The 20358-nt window shown below is 36.9% G+C and overlaps 4 protein-coding genes across 4 annotated transcripts; 1 reads left to right on the forward strand and 3 right to left on the reverse strand.

The window, feature by feature from the left end:
- Nucleotides 1–7195: 7195 nt before the first annotated feature.
- On the forward strand, nt 7196–8695 carry LOC111791513 (transcription factor TCP20). Its single transcript, XM_023672893.2, has 2 exons — nt 7196–8419; nt 8513–8695. The coding sequence occupies exon 1, from the start codon at nt 7213–7215 to the stop codon at nt 8170–8172; it is 960 nt and encodes a 319-aa protein (XP_023528661.2). The 5' UTR covers nt 7196–7212; the 3' UTR covers nt 8173–8419; nt 8513–8695.
- A 1118-nt stretch (nt 8696–9813) lies between these two features.
- Nucleotides 9814–12997, reverse strand: LOC111791512 (cation/H(+) antiporter 15). The gene is made up of 3 exons (XM_023672891.2): nt 12422–12997; nt 11342–12334; nt 9814–11246 (listed from the first exon to the last, which is right to left on the reverse strand). Exons 1-3 carry the CDS (start codon nt 12680–12682, stop codon nt 10029–10031), a joined length of 2472 nt encoding a protein of 823 aa, XP_023528659.1. The 5' UTR covers nt 12683–12997; the 3' UTR covers nt 9814–10028.
- Nucleotides 12998–13763: 766 nt separating this feature from the next.
- On the reverse strand, nt 13764–16745 carry LOC111790645 (large ribosomal subunit protein eL8y). Its single transcript, XM_023671638.2, has 7 exons — nt 16630–16745; nt 15363–15407; nt 15066–15267; nt 14573–14742; nt 14368–14496; nt 14187–14279; nt 13764–14094 (listed from the first exon to the last, which is right to left on the reverse strand). Exons 1-7 carry the CDS (start codon nt 16630–16632, stop codon nt 13963–13965), a joined length of 774 nt encoding a protein of 257 aa, XP_023527406.1. The 5' UTR covers nt 16633–16745; the 3' UTR covers nt 13764–13962.
- A 788-nt stretch (nt 16746–17533) lies between these two features.
- On the reverse strand, nt 17534–18893 carry LOC111790646 (major pollen allergen Ole e 1-like). The gene is made up of 2 exons (XM_023671639.2): nt 18584–18893; nt 17534–18112 (listed from the first exon to the last, which is right to left on the reverse strand). Exons 1-2 carry the CDS (start codon nt 18759–18761, stop codon nt 17775–17777), a joined length of 516 nt encoding a protein of 171 aa, XP_023527407.1. The 5' UTR covers nt 18762–18893; the 3' UTR covers nt 17534–17774.
- Nucleotides 18894–20358: the final 1465 nt, after the last annotated feature.

Below are 20358 nucleotides of genomic sequence, written 5' to 3' on the forward strand. Positions count from 1 at the left end.
CCAGGACTTATATATCAGAACTGTGTACTGTATTTTCATGTTGAAGCTGGTTAGTAAAAAAGGATATCTCTAGTTATGTTGGGAAGGATTTCCATTCACTTAACTGGCTTTGTGGAATGCTATCAGCATCTACAAACCCATTAATACAACGCCAGAAAAAATGATCTATAAATAACTGGCAGTAAATTTTCCCTTTCTTTTTCTTCAACTAGGTAACTTTTCTTGGGGTTTGTTGATGAATTTCACCTTCTATGCTTGTCAAGTTTTTTACCTTTCTCTTGTTTGGAGTTTATGGTACGGTATATCTTTGTCTATTTGAGTTGTCAGCATCCACATGATTTGAATCAAGTTTCCTCTAACTTACCTGCATTAGGAGCAGTAAATTTTGGGCCTTGTAGGTTCCTTGTGTTGTTATGTTTAGTTCAGTTCATAGATTTTCATCTCGTTTCTGGAGGATTCGGTAACTATTTAATGCCATGGATGAAAGAACATATGAGCTAATGGGCACAGATTAGCGTGGATGTTTGGTTTTTTGTTTGTCGTCAGTTTCCTTGGGCTGTTTTGTCTTGTGGCTTTGCATATGGTGAATGTTGTAGGCTTTTGTTGATGCTCTGCATAATCATTATACTGTTGAATGTTCAACTTGAACTTGAACATCTCTCTCTCCTAGCCCACCGTTAATAGATATTGTCTTCTTTAGGCTTTTCTTTCTAGACTTCCCCGGAAGGTTATAAAACACGTCTATTAGAGAGAGGTTTCCACACCCTTATAAACAATGTTTCGTTCTCCTCTCCAACTGATGTGTGATGTGGGATCTCACAATCCACCCCCCTTCGGGGCCTAACGTCCTTGCTGACACTCGTTTCCCTCTCCAATCGATGTGAGACCCTCCAATTCACCCCCGTCGGGGCCCAACGTCCTTGTCCACTCCCCTTCGGGGTTTAGCTTTCTCGCTGGTTCATCGCCTTGTGTTTGGCTATAATACCATTTGTAATAGTCCTAGCCCACTGCTAGTAAATATTGTCTTCTTTGGGCTTTCCTTTTCCGGCTTCTCCATAAGGCCACACTCTTATAAAGAATGCTTCGTTCCTCTCTCTAACCAATGTGGGATCTCGCAATCATGCTTTGATGCAGTTTTGGCAGTTTTGGAGGAACTATGGGGAGATGAAACATATTGCAATTGTACCCTGTATTACATTTTGCATTAGGTGGAGGCCCAACGTTCTCGCTTACATATCGTTCAGTGTCTGGCTCTGATACCATTTGTAACAATCAAGCTCACCACTAGTAGATATTATCCGTTTTTGCTCGTTACATATCATCGTCAGCCTCACAGTTTTAAGACGCGTGTATTAGGGAGAGGTTTCCACACTATTATAAGAAATGTTTCGTTCCTCTCACCAACCGATATGGGATCTCACACTTGTTCTTCGTCGAGCTTGCAGGGTAGTCAAGATAAATGGATCTTCGTTTCGCCCGATGCCTATTCTAATCTTCGAGTAATCTTAGTTGCTGTGGTTATTAAGATAGTTTCCAGCTCGTACCTCTTTTCGTATAAGAATATGCAAGATTTGCTGAGATGCTCATTTCTTGAACTGATTACTTCAGCCATGGGCGATGTGAGATCCCACATCGGTTGCAGAAGAACGAAACATTCTTTATAATGGTATGGAAATCTCTCCCTAATAGAACGTTTTAAAAACCTTGAGGAGAAGCCCGAAAGGGAAAGTCCAAAGAGAACAATATCTGCTAGCGGTGGGCTTGAGCTGTTACAAATGATATCAGAGCTAGACATCAGGCAATGTATTAGCAAGGAAGCTGAGTCTTGAATGGGGGTGGACACGAGATAGTGTGCCAATAAGGACGCTGGGTCTCGAAGGGAGTGGATTTGGGGGGTCCCACATCGATTGGAGAAGAGAACGAGTGCCAGTGAGGACGCTGGGCCCCCAAAGGAGGTGGATTGTGAGATCCCACATCGGTTGGAGAGGAGAACGAAGCATTCCTTACAAGGGTGTAGAAACCTCTCATCAGCAGACTTGTTTTAATACCGTGAAGCTGACGACGATACACAACGAACCAAAACGGACAGTATCTACTAGTGGTGGGTTTGAGTTGTTACAAGACATCGGTTTTCTTCTTGAACTAGATTTGGAGATGCAAACTCAAAAAGCAAAGATATTTTGGTTTGATTTTCTTACACATAATTGAGAAGAATGAAACCCAAAACCAAGATATCATAATTAGATTCTATAGGTGAAAGGGATGGAAAATCTATCTCCTTTGCTACCAATCAAAGCACACCACGTGGCTCTTATACTCACCTATTCTATTTCCATTCACTATCAATCCTCCAAAGTGGAATCTCTCTTCTTTTTTTGTTGGTTCTATTCCCTTTGAACCACCACCCATCTTGGGTCCTCAATATCTCAAGTCATTGTCATCAACTAGCCTCTTATGACATGCCTAACATTTCCGCTACATCAACTAAAAACGTCCTCATTTGTTACCATATATTAACAAAATTCTAATACGACACGTTCATAAGAGGTCACCCGCTCCAAATAAAGCACGTCTGACCATAGAGTTCCTATGATTGAGCCACCAAGACGAAAGTTACATTTTCTTAGCTATCATATTCTCATGATTTCTCTTATTTGAGTGCGATCTTGGTTCGATACCCAAGTGGAGAAAGACCCCTTTTCATTTAATGATAATATAATACGAAATGCTCGTGAATTATTAGGGTTTGTTATAATTACATCCATAAATTTTTAGACCTGAAACAATAAGCCCTTTGAAATTGAGAAATAAATCCAACAATATTTTATAGTAAAAATATAATATCATATTCAACGCGACTTCTAGTTTGTTATTATATTATAAAATATTATAAATTCACTCCTTCAATTTTCATTAATTAACTCCAATAATAATCAATAATTATTTTAAAACTGTAAAAGTGCTTTCAATTATTTTTACCACTCAATAAAATTTTAACCAATTATTATTAATGTTTTAAATATATATATATTTTTTAAATCACTACTTTAAAAGACATTTCTACCCTCCATTAAAAATCATTAATAAAATATTACCATGCATATTTTTTTATCATCCAAATATAATTTAGTGGATAAATAGTTTTTTTATCTCATGGGTTTAAATTAAAAAGAAGGTTAAAATAAAATAAAATAAAATAAAATAAAATAAAAATATTTTTAATTATTAAGTTTTGGTTCATTAAGATATGGTGGGTGAAGAAAATAACATTAATCTGATTGAATAAAGTGTTTCAATTTGGATTTTACCTTTAAACACAATTTTAATTAGACTCATCTTTTAATTAACTTTTTCTAATTTTTTATTATGGACAAAATTTGGTTGCTTCAAATTAGATATTTCATATTTTAAGTGATTCAATTAATTTGCGTATATATATATTTTTCTTTGAATTTATTATTTAATTTTCAATATTACTTTCCCTTATTGTTTGAATGTAAAAATATTTAATTTTTTTAATTGATAAATTAAGTAAAAGCCTTGTACCAATAGACTTTCCCATGATCTTCCACTAAATTAGCCAATGTGGGATTTCCTCTCGGAGACAAGTTCGAGCCAAATGACTTAGCCTAGTATAAAGGCAAGTTGGTTGTGTCCCAGACGATTGAACATGCATGCGTAGGCAGTGTGTGTGGTCGAACAAGTTTGGATTCCGCACAAGCAATGTTTAATTGACGAAGACAAATCTCGCCTAAGGTCCAATGAAGCCACAAAGCCAGGGCGAGAAATATGGGGTTTAATTCCCCTTAAGGCTAGTCGTGAGTATGTCAAGATCACGATACTGCGCGCGGTTGAAAAAGTAGGACCGTGCCAGAAAATATCTCTCTCTATAAGAACGGTGTGTTCCAAGATGTAAAGTGAGAGAGAAAACGGTGTGTATATATATATATATATATATATATATATATATATATATATATAAAAGGGACCTACTTGGTCTCCATGATGGGATGCACATGTGACAAGCAACTCAATCACCAACAAACACATACCTTATTTTCCATTGTTTTTTTCATCACAAAAAGAAAAAACAAAATCATATCTTGTTCATCTTCTTCAAACCATATAAAGCTAACTTTATATTGATTAACTCATTAATTAAACTAAATTTGCTAAATAAATAAAGATATTTTTCGACCTATTTTATTTCAACGAACATTTTTCAATATTAAAATGATTATAGAGATATATAATTTAATTAGAAAGATATTTCGCTACTTTTAATTACTGTGTCTGAAAATTGTTATTTAAATATTTTGATGTGACGTGAATTTATTTGAAATTGCTATTTTTTTTATTTAGTTTGATTTAATTAAATAATTTAAAAAGAACTAATTATTCTCTATTTGAAACTTTAGTCAACCCCTAATGAAATTTTAATAAATAAATAAATAAATAAAGATTAAATGGACATAAATAATTATCCAATGCAAAAGGAAAAAAAAAAATGGAAAGTCAAATTCATTGTTGATTTTTCTTTATTTGAATTTCTCATTTAGTGGAGTGATTTTCGCAACAAAAGAGGGAAAAAAGAATAATAATAATAATTAAAAAATAATATTACTAAAATTAAAAAAAAAAAAAGAATTTTCCTAATATTAAATTTTATTTTTTTAAGTCGAACCATTATAGAAGTGGTGATTGGAAATATTTATGCACTGAACTATGTTCAAATTGGTAAATTATATATATATATATATATATATATATATTTTGTAGGACTTTAACGTTAGTTTTGATTTGATCTAGTTTCAATAGAGTGTCAATATTTTTAGTGGCGAAATGATTTAGCCCGTCACATGGGTTAAAAACATTAATTTAGATCGAATTTTGCAATATTATTTCAATTGAAATGTCATTTTAGTTTACGAAATTCATGAGAAAACAGTTTAAAATAGTCAACGAGCTCATTTGCTAGTTGGGTATCTTAGTCGGTGTCTTCATCGTTCATGACCATTGCAGTATAAAACGAAGGAACAAGCTCGTTGGGAGAATGATGATAAAATTTTCTCTAGTCATTAAATAATGGTCGAGTGAGCACGTGAACCTATTTTTCAAATTATAAGGACTAAATATATCTCGTTTGAAAGTTCGGGAATCAAATCAAACACCGAACTTGATCGGTATTTATAGCGATGTAGGTTTGTTTTTGGGTGTAATACAAATATTAATGCATGCATGGCAGCACTGATAACCACAAACATCTGACATAAATATATTCCCATTTGTACTTTGGAAAGGCAAAGGTACAGAGACAAAGATCCTGCACCTGCCTAGGACCAAACAGACATGAAAGAAAAGAACAGCCTCAGTTTTCGCAAAAAAAAAAAAAAAAAAAAACACCTCTTTTATCGTATCTCTATCAAGTGAGAGTGGAACAAAACATTCCTTATAAAAGTGTAGAAACTTTTCTTTAATAGACGAATTTTAAAGCCGTGAAGTTAACAGCGGTATGTAACGGGCCAAATCGTCTACCGACTTAAAATTTCAAGTTCGGTTGAGTTGATGACTCAAGCAACCCAAATAGAATTCACAATCTAACTCAACCTAAATTGTCAGTTTTTAAAAAATTGTACTCATTCACATTACATATTATCTTAATAACTAAAATATTATAAAACTCAAATACCAAATATTCACAAGTCAAACACATCATTAACATCGATTACAAACGTCAAATATTCTTAATTTTCATAATAATCTTATTTTCGGATTGGTCGGGTTGACCCAACAAAAAATAAAGTCAACCTACTACCCTACCCAAATTTTCAATTTTTCAAAAATTTAACCCAACCCACCTTTTATAATTTGGGTCAGGTAGTTCAAGTAAGTCGGGTTATCAAATATTCGAACATTAGAGCCATCATTTCGATATAATACCACTAAAATCAAAACCCTAAAACAAAAAAAAGAATAAATTAAAGACTAGGTGCCTAAATGGGAGAATATTTGTATACATATACTTTATAATATAAATATAATTAAAAGAAATTAAAATAAGATATGCTTTTAATTATGGTGTTACATGGACTACCTCTAACCCAAATATATAATAATAATATATTCCCCTCAAAGTTAGGGTAGTTCATTATTATCTATATAATATATAATGGTATTTTTCTTTGACATCAAGGCTTCAAAAATTAATGGGGTATCCACTTTATTTATTTATTTTTTTTTTTTTTTGGTTATTTTAAAATAATAATAATAATAATAAAATTTGTTGAGGTGGGGTAGGTATCCACATTATTATTATTATTATTATTATTATTATTATTATTATTATTATTATTATTATTTATTTTATTAAAAAGTTAAATTTGCTTTCATTTGAACAAAGGGGAAAGGGGTCCCACTAAGACCATGTAGAGAGGATCTTTATTTCTCTAATTTCCATGTAACAAAAAGGGCAATAAAGTAAAATAATTATTAATTTAATTTATTTAATAAATCTCTCTATATATATATAAAACATTGACAATGGATGGAGTAAAGAGTGGATTTGAAGCAAGCTCAGAAGCCAATCATGGTTGTCCAGGTGGCAGAAGCTCCTTTCTCCACGTGTACATTTGAGTCACTTTGAAGATAATGAGAGAAAAAAAAGGAAGAGAGTTGTAGTAATTATAAGGCACACAAAAGAATGCGAGGAATTATGAATTGAAATGAGAATGCTGAAAGTCATGAACGAGCGAGCTCTCGGAAATGCTAAGGAAAGAGAATTTTATAGTGCTATTGAAGTATCTGATCTTGATGTTTTTATATATAAAAAATAGGACGAGCTCGAGAAAACGTTTAGAGAAGAGTAAATTTATAGTGGTATATGTTCGGGACGTTATCGGCGACCGTGAAGACCGGGATAAGAAAGGGTGTATGAGAGAGAAATGAGGAGAGAGAAAGACAAGAATTTTATAAGAAAAAAGATGAGAAATGGGACACATTGGGATTTAAACTATTTTATGATTTTGTCTGTCATTTGTTGCCAAAAACAGTGAAAACCCATGAAAGGCTTGGACTTTTCAGCTCACATTGTTCAATCCAACAAAACCCTTTTTTTTTTTTTAATTAAAAAAAAAAGTTTTTATTTTTTTATTTTATTATTTTATTATTTTATTATTATTATTATTATTTTGCCCTTCATCTTCTTCTTCTTTTATGGATCCTAAGACCTCATCAGCAACAAAGCAGCCCCAAGAAGTGGTACCCAACTTTTTGAAGCTCCCACAAGAACAGCAACAAGAACAACGACAAGAACAAGAACAAGAACAACGACAATCAATCATGGGTGAAAACAAACCAGCTGAAATCAAGGATTTCCAAATAGCAGTGGCAGAGAAAGAAGAGGGCAAAAAACAGTTAGCACCGAAAAGAAGCTCCAACAAAGACCGTCATACCAAAGTGGAAGGCAGAGGGCGAAGAATCCGGATGCCAGCTCTATGTGCGGCCAGGATTTTTCAATTAACCAGAGAATTGGGTCATAAATCTGACGGCGAGACCATTCAGTGGCTGCTACAGCAGGCGGAGCCGTCGATAATCGCCGTTACTGGCACTGGAACAATCCCAGCTTCTGCTCTTGCAGCGGCGGCGGGTTCCGTTTCGCAACAGGGGGCTTCTCTTTCGGCCGGATTGCACCAAAAATTGGAGGAATTTGGTGGTGGGGGGTCCAGTAGGGCCAATTGGGGCAATTTGGGGCGACCCCATTTGGCCGCCACAGCAACAACAGGGCTTTGGCCCTCATCTGTCAGTGGCTTTGGGTATCAGTCTTCAACAGCAGCAGCTGCTGCAGCTGCTGCTCAATCAGCCACTAATTTAGCTAATGAAACTTCAAATTACTTTCACAAACTTGGGTTCCCTCCCTTTGACTTAACCTCCACCAACATGGGTCCTATGAGTTTCACCTCCATTTTAGGTGGAAACGCCCAACAATTACCTGGTTTGGAGCTTGGATTGTCTCAAGATGGCCATATTGGGGTTATAAATCCTCAAACACTGAACCAGATTTACCAACAGATGGGTCAAGCTAGAGTTCATCAGCATCATCATCAACACCAGCAGCAGCAGCAGCAACAACAACAACAACCTCCTGCCAAGGATGATTCTCAAGATTCAGGCTAGAAAAATGGATGAACAAGCATTTTCTTTTGAGAGAAAGGATGACTAATGGCTATAAGGGGGTTTTTTTTCTTGTTACTTTTTGTTTTTCCTTTCTTTTCTAAATGGGTCTTTGTATTGTATTGTATAATTTCATAAGAACAAAAAAAAAAAAGAGATACCTAGCTGAAGAGGAACTCTATAGGGATCTTTATTTGGTTTGCACCCCCCTTGTGAATTGCTATCATTCAAACGCTTCTTCACATCCCAGGTTAGTTCTTGATTCTTTGAAAGCTTTTGAAAACTTTGGATGTTGTAGAACATGGAGGTTTATTGATTGTTGTTTTCGTTTTGGATTTTGCAGGTGTGAGTGTATACAACTGAAAGCAGCTTGGCTTGAGCTTAACTTCATTTTTTCTGTTTGTTTCTCTATTCAAAAGGTGTGTTGATCATATTGTAAGGCAACTTTACTTGTTCAGTTCTTCTCTAGTTCTTGTTGGAATGATGAACAATTGGCTTGTGAAATTTGAGATAGAATTTTTTTCCAGTCCCTTAAGTTTTCAGTATTCTGCATATTCAAAGGAGCTATTAGTCTGTTTTGAGTTCCGAATCTTTCGCTTACTGTCGGAGGAACGATTTAGGATGTTTACTTACTGGTGATCGTCGAGCTAGGTAAGCATCTAATGCATTCGTTAGTCTTTGAATTGTCGCCTTTTTGTTAACTCGAAAGGTGTCTGTATCACTTTGTAGCTTTAGCTTTAGATTGTACATTGAGACAGATATCTCAGGTCTAATTCAAGCACTTATGATCTATCTGCTTCTTTATCGCACGGTTTTTCTGATATTTACCATTGAATACGCTCGTATACTTGTTTGAGGCGGTATACGATCGAGTTTTCCCATGGGATATCTTATGCTGATTAGAACAGGAAGTTTTGCAGATGTCTCTAATTTCTCATATGCATGTTTTTAGGAGCTTTACATGGGTTTGGTCTTTACTTCTCTAGTATTCAGGTCAGGAAGTCGTTCTCATCGCTCGACATGTATTTACTTCGTTCTTCTCCTACAACCTATGTTTCCACACATCATCCATTTGCATATGCTTGAAAAAACCTAAGATATGACCTAAACGAGCATGTCGTATTATAAGATCAAAATGTCTGCTAAACAAGCCGAGGTCGGGGTTTCTCGATGAATGCTGCCTAAGAGCTCGGAGTTATTGTTGCCTTCTCTTTAGGACTTTAAAATAGTCTCAATTCAGGTAATGAAGTTTCTAATCATTCTATAAGATTCTGCAGGGAAAGAGGCAGGGCTAAAGCAGGAACTCAGTGTCCATTTTGTTGACATAGGTACAGCTATTTGATGATTTTAAGGAAATCTTGTTGTTTATTGCCATTAAAAGCTTAATCTTTCATTATTTTTTCTGCTTAGGCTAACATCCTTGTTGTCATCCATGCATTGAATCTAGCTTAGCTGGAAATTGTTCAGATGAATCATTGCTATGATTATGATTTATCAATATATAGGCAGTGATCTGTTCATATTAATTAATGACTTACATAGAAAATATACATAGAACTTGATATCATGCAAGCTTTTCAACTGATAAATGCAGCAGAACAGAGGCTATCAACTGATAAATGCAGCAGATCAGAGGCTATCAACTGATAAACAAGCTAATTTTGCTATGATGAACAAATGAGGGGGAAAAAGAATATCAATATCATTATATGAACAAAACAAATCAAGAACAAGAATGAAAAACTATCCTAAGTTCATCACTGAAAGTCGGATCGATCAACTAAAGATGATGTTCTTAACAGGTGGATATGATTTTAGCTGAGAATTTACAGTGTTGAGAAGCTAAAAGAGGAGGAGAATCAAAACTGATAACTAATTTTGGAAGGATAACTATTTTGCATCATTCTCTTCTTGGTATTATCCATGGGAATGATGTCTTCTTGATTAAGCTCTTCGTCTTCATTAACGACTCTTCTGTGTTGTTGTACGACCAAGATCGTGGCATTGCCTATGAAATCTGAAGATGCTAACACCTCTCCGATTGCCCCGAGTTCGGTTTGTTCATTCCAAAGCACCAAGCCTTGAACCAGTGCTAAACATGGGTTATGTTGTCTTCCGACTATTACAAGATCGAAATCACTCCCCATGGAACGGAGTATAGATATTGTTCCAATGCCATCCTTCACCATCTCTTCTATATACTTAACTCTGTTGTTGTCTGCTATACTTTGTCGAAACTCATCCACTGACTTGTTGTCAAGCCTCCTTTCTTTAACATCACTACTCGGGACATTCCCGCTCTCTTGCAGTCGAATAAATGTTAAGTTTATATTGGGATGTCCAACCATTCTTGCCCCGATGAACATTGCTTCACGGTCATCTGGTCCACCGATGAATACCATGGCTATTTGGAAAGGATGGAAATTGGTTGCAATAGACTTTGGGGTCTTTAAAATTCCACGTTCGACAACAAGGGCGATAGAGCATGGTGCGTTCTCGAGGATATGATGGTTAACCATTTTTGTTTTATATTGGGACAATGATAGCACACCATTGGAGTGAAATCTCTGGTGGAAAGGGACAAGAATCAAGGAAGTCTTTTTGTCGAGTGCAAGTGAACAAACGACATCGTGCATAGTCGCAGAAGGTGATATCGCGGTGAAGGGATAGATGGCAAGTATTTCACTCTTGCTCTCTCCAAAGTATTTGAAGGCATTGACAATAGGTATAGAGGAGCATGACCTTGAAGTCCTTACCTCCATTTGCTTGTGGTGTATGAGTTCCAGGTGAGCACGACCAAGAAGCTCGACAAGATGAAGGATATACACAGCAAGGTGGCTTCGTCTAGTCGGATTCAAGGCATCAAGTAGGTTAATGGCACTTGGAACATCTTCTTGGTCGTGAATGCAAACTAACACACAAAGATCAAACTCCGGTCTCGAGTGCATCACTGTTCTTCTCTTATGAACTATAAACCTTCTTGAAGGATCAAGGAGATGTCTTATTATCGGAGTGATAATTGCAACTACAACCATCACCCATACGCACGTAACTACCAACGCCTCATCATTTATCAACTGCGTGGATTCCAAAAACAAACTAGCTATGAGTTCGTGAGAAATGATAGGATACAATCAGATACTGATGATCAATAAGAAAAGTCTATTCCTACCTTTTCCTTCCTCATTATTTTAAACACACCAAGCTCGAGAGCTCCTTGACAATTCAAGATGAGGCCGAGCGATACAGCGTCTCTCATAGATAGTTTGAAGTAAGTTGAAATGAGAAGGGCACCCAAAAACTTTCCCATTGCACCAACAAAGACAATGAACGACATGCACAAGAAATTTATGAGTTTGGTAGCGTAGATATTGACAACCAAGCCTATTTTGACAAAGAAGATGGGCATGAAAACCCAGGAGGTGATGAAATCAAGCCTGTCCACCAAAGCTGATCCAATGGGAGGTCCTGAAGGTATTGTAACTCCAAGAAAAAGAGGACCAATATAGATATGCAAACCCAAGGCCTGGCAGCAGAAGGCAACTACCAACACCAGTAAAAGCAATGTAACCACAAAGCACTCCTTCAATGGCTTTCCAATCGGATTCTTCTTAATCATCCACACAATGATAGGCCGAATAGCAAAAAAGATGACAGCTACAAGCATCAAAGAAGCATAAAGTGTGGATATGGTCTGATATTTGCCCTCATTTTGAGGAGCCAACAGAGCTCCTAGTAATGCAAGACATATGCTGAAGAAATTGGAAGCCATGGCAGTTGATAAAGCAAATCTCCCAAACTCAGAGTTTATCAAATGAAGCTCAGAAACAAGGGAAGCAACCATGGGGAAGTTGATAAAGGACTCTGTGCCACCAATGGCGAAAAGGTATTTGATCGTTTGGATATCAACAATGTTAACCAAGGTTATAGAGTAAATTGTGGAAAGAATCATAGACAGAATCACAGAACAAGATCCAATAGCAAATGCTTTCTTGTCAATCTTCTTCACAAACGAGATATCCGTTTGAACTCCAATCAGAAAGAAGTAAAAAACATGGCCAAGCGCAGAAATCACATCCAGAACAACGAACCCTCTGAGAGGGAAAATCACCTCTCTAAATCTCCCCAAGTGGCCTAAACCCGAAGAACCTAGAACTACACCGCCCTGATAAAATCAAGCCACCAGTCACAACTAATAAGAAGAACGTTTCATTCATTACAAATCAAGAACAGAAGAAACAGGAGGCGTTACCAGAATTTGTGAGACGATGAGGGGCTGGCCGAGGGGCTTGAGGAGCATAGAGAAGAAGATGATAGTTCCAGCACTGAGTCCAAGCTGCAAGAACAGAAGAGGAACTGAGAATTCCAAAGGGTTTACACCAGAGAAAACGCCGGGGGAGTGAATCCGGTTGGCAAATGTACAGATTTTGGTGAGGTTTTTGAGGGTATTGTGGCCATGACCGCCGCTGATGTAGGCGGCGACGTCGTCAGGCTCCATTATAATGGAACCCATTTGGAGAGGAAGGTAGAGAGGGAGTGAAAATGCGTTGATAAAAAAGAGAAGAAGAGATGGGTATGGAGGAATTATGTGAAGGAAGGGATTTAAGAATGTGGGTAGTGGAAATGAAGGCTTCAGATGGAGCAGAAAATGAGAAAGGAAAGTTGGGTAATGGGAAGAGGAAATGAAAGGGGGAAGAACACTAAATTGAAATAAGGCAGTTCAAATTTGGAACATATTCTAACCTGGCTTACAACAAACCACCTTTTTTTTTTTTTTTTTTTTGATATATTTTTATCAACATTTTCATATATTTAGCAATAAAACAACTCAAGTCAAAAAAAATTTTAAAAAAAAGGTTAAATTTAATAGGTATTTAACCTAAATTAAATCAAGGAAAAATCTTCAAACTATTTAAATTTAATCGGTTGGATGGTGAAAGTAGCTAATTCTAATTTATAGTACAGTGCTGTGTCTGTTGGATGATGAAAGTCACACTCGGAATGATCAAAGAGTCACACTCACTAATTTAGGGAATGATCAAAGGTGTTGTGTCTTTTGGATGATGAGAGTCACACTCACTAATCCAGGGAATGATCGAATATTCACTCATGAGGCTTTTTGGGAAGCAAGCAAAGTGATGAGAGCTTCTTTTTGGGAAGCAAGCAAAGTCATGAGAGCTTATGCTCAAAGTGGACAATATCATACCATTGTGGAGAGTTGTGTTCGTCTAACATAGTATGAGAGTCATGCTCAGAAAACTAATAGATTAGTAAATCCTCAAATGTCGAACAAAGGACTCTAAAAGAAAAGGAGTCGAGCCTCCTCCTCAGGCATAGTAAAAAATGACTAAGACTCCAAAAGAAAAGGAATTGAACACGTAACGAGGAGAGGTGTTGGATGATGAAAGTCCCACATCAACTAATTTAGAGAATGATCAAAGAATACTCTCCATCGTTATAAGGCTTTTTGAGGAAGCCCAAAAGCAAAACTATAAAAGCTTATGCTCGTACCATTAGGGGAGTATTTATTTATGGGGAGTATTTAATGTTATTAGTATGTTATTAGTTTAATTTACTTTAAATGATTCATGTGCTAAAGAAAAACTCCCTTGAAATTACATTATAATATGAATAACAAAGGGGGAAGGGTCTGCGCTACATCAAAACTATATCCGAAATCAGCAAATTATAAGTAAACAAAAACACTTCAAAATTCTGATGCTCAAGAAACTGACGACCCAAAAATAATAACACCAAGTCTCCATGGTTTTTTTCAAGCTATAAAAATGATCCCTAAGACATTCTTTGAGCAGCTTCTTTGGCGAGCAGCCTCTCCTTGGCTTTAGTTTTAGCCTGTGACTTAGAGCCCATGATTCCTCCTCCCCATTTCTTCCTGTACTCGTCGTATTTGTCGTTGAAATTCGCCTAAAACCAAAGACAGGGAAGAGATTGATTAAAACTATACTAATGAGATACGATATTAGACGAGTGGTATCGAAAGCCGAAACGTAAATCACCTTAATAGCCTCAAGGATCCTGCTGAACTCCAACTTATCTTCGTTCTTTACGGTCGTCAAGCACAGAACTGATGCAGTCTTTTGGTGGACGATCTGTTAGAAAGGGAAAGTTACGAGCATTGGTACATCGACCGACTTAAAAAGATTGGGACTTGTATAACAAATAGAGGGCTGTAGTTACCGCTCCCAATCGTGCTTTTCCCTTCACAATGCAATATGGGATTTCCATCTTCCTGCAAAGGGCTGGGAGCCAAACAACCAACTCAATTGGATCCACATCATGGGCAATCACAACCAGCTGTGCTTTGTTCTGGAAAAAAAGACGAGTTCAGAGAACGACATGGTTGAATGGGGTAAACCTTCACAGTTATGGAATAAAATAACACCTGCTCAATGAGGTAGGTAACATGGTTGAGACCATATTTCACAACAATAGGTTTTTTAGCATCATGTGCCTTGCCTTCAGCCTCTTCCTGAGCTCTCTTCAGAAGACGCTCCCTTTTCTGTGCTTTGTCCTCCGGCCTATACTTCAAAAGCATCTTGAACAGGTTTGTTGCTGCATACACATCGCAGATATTAAACTTAAAACCAACACGATGAATACTTCCCAACCAAGATAAACAAAAATTAAAGGTACCTTTAAACATAAAATTCAATGAAAACCCAAATAAAATACAGCCAGACATCTATTGAAACAAGATAAGAATCCATTACGGAACCTCGTATATCCATGATTTGTAGTACATTACTAAAAATCATAATTTACAGAACTACAAAACAATGAAAGTCTAAAAGCTGATAGTTAAAGAATTTCAAGCTTGAAAATGTAAGAGGATTCAACATGAGAATTTTTTCTGATAGCACATTCAATGACATTACCAAGATTTTTGTCAAGGGTCTTAGTGAACTGGTTCAAAGCTGGTGGAACCTTCAACCTCTGTTTAAGAATCCTCTTTTTCCTCTGAATTTGAACAGCTTTAGGCCATTTAACAAACCGTGTCAAATCCCTCTTTGGCGGCAATGCCCCACCAATTCCAAATTGCTTCGGACGCTTCTCAAATAGTGGATTCACCACCTTCTCCTGCTAACACCACAACACTGTATTAAACAAAAGCAGCCAAGAACCAAGAACGATAATAAATCAGGGGACATGCATCGAGGGAAAGAATCCTTTACCGGCTTCTTTTTTGCCAAGGCTTTTCCAACAGCCTTCTTTGGTGCCTTTTAATAATACAATAAAATGATGTCAGTATATTTCATTTCAGTCAAAGAAGCAAAACTTCTAAAAAATCTTAAAAAGAACAAGTAACATTAAATGCAAGGAAAAGGAATCACTTATCATGACATTGGGAAAAATTGAAATGAAGGGGAAGGGATTCGAACTAGTAAGTTAGACAAGTAGACATCGATCTCTCCTAGACTTTTGATAGAAGGAAAGGATGGCATTTCAAGACAAATTCAATATCATACAATATTCTTCATATTTTCGTTGCGCCTCAAAAGCAGTAATGCCTATTGGTACCTCTGTCATATTTTATTACATCTATGGGTTCATAAGAATACTACAACTCAAGCAAGGAATGTGAACACAATTCTATGCCCGTGATGTAACGTTATCAATGTTTATACAGGATCTAACAAATTTCAAGTCTATTACTGCTCATGTTATCAGTATAGCTGCTACTACATTTACGGCACTACATCAACAATTTCTGTTAAAGTCTCTTCAGGCTCAGCTTAATGGCCTACGCAAGAAGTAGATAATATTGATAATGCGGATTTATGAAAATATACTAAACATTTCTACAAGTATACATAATAACTAATAACTATAACGGATGGAATCAATATACAGAGCGAACTTCCTTTATTAATAAAATATTAATAACGAAATGATGATATGCTACTGCATAGTAAAGACAAGAAAACAAGGTGAGCCAATGAAAGAATACAAAATGGTTAAAACAAAAAAACATGTCTCTCAAGCCTCAATTCAAACAAGCTAGCAAGTATTTAGCAAAGACGCAGTCCAAAACCCAGCTTAAATACAAGGCAGTAAAGCTAACAAAATCAACGAAAGCCAAAAACTGGTTCAAATAGAAGCAGTTCAAACAGGTTCATTGATCAAAACCTCGTGATTTAAAAAGCAAGTAAAGATGCCCCATTTTGTCCGAATATCGATGGAGCAAACAACTCCTATAACCTAATTCCATGGTTTCAAAACTGAAACCCAGAAAGCGCATCAGACGTGCAACCATAATACAGGTTTTTTTTCAGGTTGAGTTATCGAAATCTCGAAATATCATCTACGAACAGGGGACCAACCAAAAACACATTCATGAATCGATTCTACACACGCATCTGAAAACAAAAGATTAAATCCGAAACTATACAAAACGAAAACCAAACTAGTAAACTGAAACAAGAGAGAGTAGATTCGTACCATTTTCCGCGAACGTGGTGAAAGGCAGAGTCCGAGGAGGGATCAAATATAAATAAGCGGCGACGAAGTAGCGTGAAGAAAAGAGGGGGAAAGAAAGCTGACGGCTAGGGCGAAATAAGAACAAGATGGGCTTATGTTTTCGCGGCTTTTATGGGCTACTGGGCCAGATATATTGGGCTTCTGAATGGAAAAGTATGAGCTGGAGCTGGGCCGATTGGGCTTCTGAATGGAGAAGCATGAGCTGGACCTGGGCATATTGGGCTTCTGAATGGAAAAGTATGAGCTGGAGCTGGGCCGATTGGGCTTCTGAATGGAGAAGCATGAGCTGGACCTGGGCATATTGGGCTTCTGAATGGAAAAGTATGAGCTGGACCTGGGCCGATTGGGCTTCTAATGGAAAAGTATGAGCTGGACCTGGGCCTATTGGGCTTCTCAATGGAAATGTATGAGCTGGATCTGACCTGGGTTGGGCTTCTGAGTGGAAAAGTATGAGCTGGACCTAGACCTGTGCTGATTGGGCCTCTAAATGGAAAAGTATGATCTGGACCTGGGCCTATTGGGCTTTTGAATGGAAAAGTATGGGCTAGATCTGGGCCTATTGGGCTTCTGAATGGAAAATAGGATCTGGACCATGGTCGATTGGGTTTCTGAATGTAAAAGAATAGGCTAGACCTGGGCCTATTGGGCTTCTGAATGGAAAAGTATGATGTGGACCTGAGCCGATTGGGCTTCTGAATGAAAAAGTATGGGCTGAACTTGGGCCTATTGGGCTTCTGAATGGAAAAGTATGCTCTTGAGCTGGGCCTATTGGGCTTCTGAATGAAAAAAATATGGGCTGGACCTGGACCTGGGCCTGGATCTATGTTATCTAATTATAAGATTTCCAATTTGTTCGGACTTATCAAACACAAAATTGGTACTTTTTTAGTAAAATATAAATATTCTCAAAAATCTATTAGACAGAAGAAATTCGTATCCAGGAACGTTGCAAGCAGATGACGAACTCGGATCAAAACTGTACAAAAACATTACACAGAAATTTGTGAAATCCCGACTGAAAAACAAAAATCACATATTCCAATCCAAGCTTGATCAAAAGGTAATCTTCTTCTTCTTCTTCGTCTTCTTCTTCTTCCATTTTCTTGTTAATTACCACACAAGATATCGTCTCTTGTTGATGGCCTGTAATTCAGCGGGTTTAAGCTGTAAATGCAAACGTTTGACTGTCTCGATTTGATTGAAATTTCTCCCGATGTGGTTTTGTATCCAGGAACGTTGCAAGCAGACGACGAACTTCCCATCAAACTCGCTTGGCAGAACGACACCATTGAGGAATCCTCTGCACATCGGATTCCGTCCATCGAAGGTATTTCTAATTTGTAAACTCCGTTTTTGTTTGTTGTTCTGTTCACTGAGAATGCTATTTGCTCCGCTGTACGCGGCGTTTCTGCTTTTAATTTGCAGTCGATTCGAACTTCTGCACCTGTTTAATTTTTTGTTTCGTTTATAAACAAATCAATTTTCTCAATCATTCTTTGAATAAGTGGTTGAATTGAATCAATGCTATTTTAGAAATTAGGTTACTCAAAATCTAATCCAAAGAACACTTGAAATCTCGTTAGAAACCGCACAAGAACTCAACAGAGTAGACATTCAATTCCAAAGAAATTAGGTTACTCAAAATCTAATCCAAAGAACACTTGAAATCTCGTTAGAAACCGCACAAGAACTCAACAGAGTAGACATTCAATTCCAACCATAATAACATCAAAGCTGCGAAAACGAAAAAGTTCAAACTCAAAATCAAAACGCTGAAGAAGACTATGCAACACTTAGACACTAGTTTTGCCATTTGAAGTCTCGTCCAGGTTCAATTTGTTGAACTCAGGACTTAAACCTAAGCTTTAGCTTACTCGAGTAACAACATAGTATGAAGAAATGAATAAGGCATTACCTGATAAGAAGTAGCTGTGTTTGGAGAAGGAATTGTTGGAGCAGGTATCACAATAAACAAGGCCCATAACAGTAATCTGAGAAAATATTCTTGAGTGGTGGGAATGAACAGCCTGAATTCCCAACACAAGGGAACTTGAAACCAAGGAAGCTAAGACAAAGAGTAGAATCAGATTCATGGCGAAATTTTGAAAGAAGTGCCTATCTGATGTTCAATGCATATCAGGATATGCAAGGAAGAGTGGAGTGGGAGGAGTAGTAATGTAAGAAACGAGCTTCACTGCTCCAGTAGTTGGATGAGTATGGATATTAACTGAAAGCAAAGGGGGGAAAGTGAAGGTCATTTAACATTTTCACAAGAAACAAAGACATGTGATAGTCTTTTGTCAGTCTGCATGTGAACTTGATGTGTAGGAAAGAGAAGAAAGTAGATTCTTTTGGCAGAATTATTGCTGATTCTGCTGCTTGATTCCAGGGTCCAACCCAGCTAAACACTATTAGTAGAGCTACCTATTTCAAAATAAGAGCCAACCAACACACACACACACACGGGCTGCATTTCATTGCATTGTCTCGAGATGATTTACACCCTTCTCCTGTGTTCTTTCTAGGTCTCAATTCCATGCCTCTCTTGTAAAAGAAAAGGCCTCTCTACACACCTCAATCGCTTGAAGGAGATTCAGACAGCAATTTGCATCAAGTTTTCGAGCTTGGGTCGGTGCCAATTATCGGGTTGTAGTCTTAGCCAATGTCTATGGAGCTAAGCTGTATCAGTCCTAGCCCACCGCTTGTAGATATTGTCTGTTTTGGCTCGTTACGTATCATCATCACCCTCACAGTTTTAAAACGTGTCTATTAGGGAAAGATTTCCGCACCCTTATAAGGAATTCTTCGTTCCCCTCTCAAACTAATGTGGGATCTCACACAAGCAAACATAACTAGACCATTGAGCATCAGAGGATGAAGAAATCACGCCGTTTAGATCGAATGAAACAGTATTATTTGAGAATTGCAGCAATCCCCAAAACCCAAAAGCTCAAAAACATGGCTGATGGCTGATGGGGAAGAAAATATTGAATGGTAGACATTGATAGCTGATTGAAGCATAGACTTTGAGCCACTGGAAAAAGACTATGCAGCTCGTGATGTGGTGTGGGGTTAGGGATGGGTATCCAGATTTTGGACCCACTACCTTCTTCCGAAAACTGATCTTAAAGGGTGAAGAATTGGAGGAATCTGAACGGTTGAGAATGGTAGTTGGTCGAGCCTGCTTGAGCAAAACAGGGCACTAAAATGCCTATACCATTCGCCCGTTACGGTAAAACGCTACAAATGATTGCAAGACTTGTTAGTAAACCTGTTGTCATACTTGATTAATTATTTTTGTAGTTCGAGATGAGTATAGAGTGCATCTTGATGAGATATTTGATGCTCAACTTTTTTTTCCTTTTTTTCTTAAATTTTAAAACTACTTTTTGCTTTTATTAATTTTTATTAGTTCTCCACAACTTTTGGCTAAATATATACTTATTTATTCGTGATAATCGATCAAGTTTATAGATTTTCAATTTTACACCTATCCCTTTAAATTTTAAAAATTAATTCAACTATCAAATATAAATATGAATTCTATGCCATTGGACTTTAAAATATCAATTTCATTTCTATTAGATCCGTAATTCTTTTTTTAAAAAAAAAATTGAACGATATTTAAAAATTTAAGAAACTAAATAGATACAGAACAGCAAAGTTCAACGATATTTCAAAAATTTAAGA

The sequence above is a fragment of the Cucurbita pepo genome, chromosome 3 (assembly GCF_057944985.1).
Source record: "Cucurbita pepo subsp. pepo isolate OVF chromosome 3, ASM5794498v1, whole genome shotgun sequence".
In the NCBI taxonomy this organism is placed as follows: domain Eukaryota; kingdom Viridiplantae; phylum Streptophyta; class Magnoliopsida; order Cucurbitales; family Cucurbitaceae; genus Cucurbita; species Cucurbita pepo.

Excerpts from the sequence above, each read along its gene's own strand:
- LOC111791513 (XM_023672893.2), top strand. The coding sequence starts at position 7,213 with ATGGATCCTAAGACCTCATCAGCAACAAAGCAGCCCCAAGAAGTGGTA.
- LOC111791512 (XM_023672891.2), bottom strand. The coding sequence starts at position 12,682 with ATGGGTTCCATTATAATGGAGCCTGACGACGTCGCCGCCTACATCAGC. Across the intron at positions 12,335-12,421 it reads TCATCGTCTCACAAATTCTG|GGCGGTGTAGTTCTAGGTTC; the intron begins GTAACGCCTCCT and ends TGATTTTATCAG. Across the intron at positions 11,247-11,341 it reads AAATAATGAGGAAGGAAAAG|TTGATAAATGATGAGGCGTT; the intron begins GTAGGAATAGAC and ends GAATCCACGCAG.
- LOC111790645 (XM_023671638.2), bottom strand. Across the intron at positions 14,497-14,572 it reads TTACCTACCTCATTGAGCAG|AACAAAGCACAGCTGGTTGT; the intron begins GTGTTATTTTAT and ends CTTTTTTTCCAG. Across the intron at positions 14,280-14,367 it reads GAAAAGCACGATTGGGAGCG|ATCGTCCACCAAAAGACTGC; the intron begins GTAACTACAGCC and ends CCTTTCTAACAG.
- LOC111790646 (XM_023671639.2), bottom strand. The coding sequence starts at position 18,761 with ATGAATCTGATTCTACTCTTTGTCTTAGCTTCCTTGGTTTCAAGTTCC. Across the intron at positions 18,113-18,583 it reads ACACAGCTACTTCTTATCAG|GTGCAGAAGTTCGAATCGAC; the intron begins GTAATGCCTTAT and ends AAAATTAAACAG.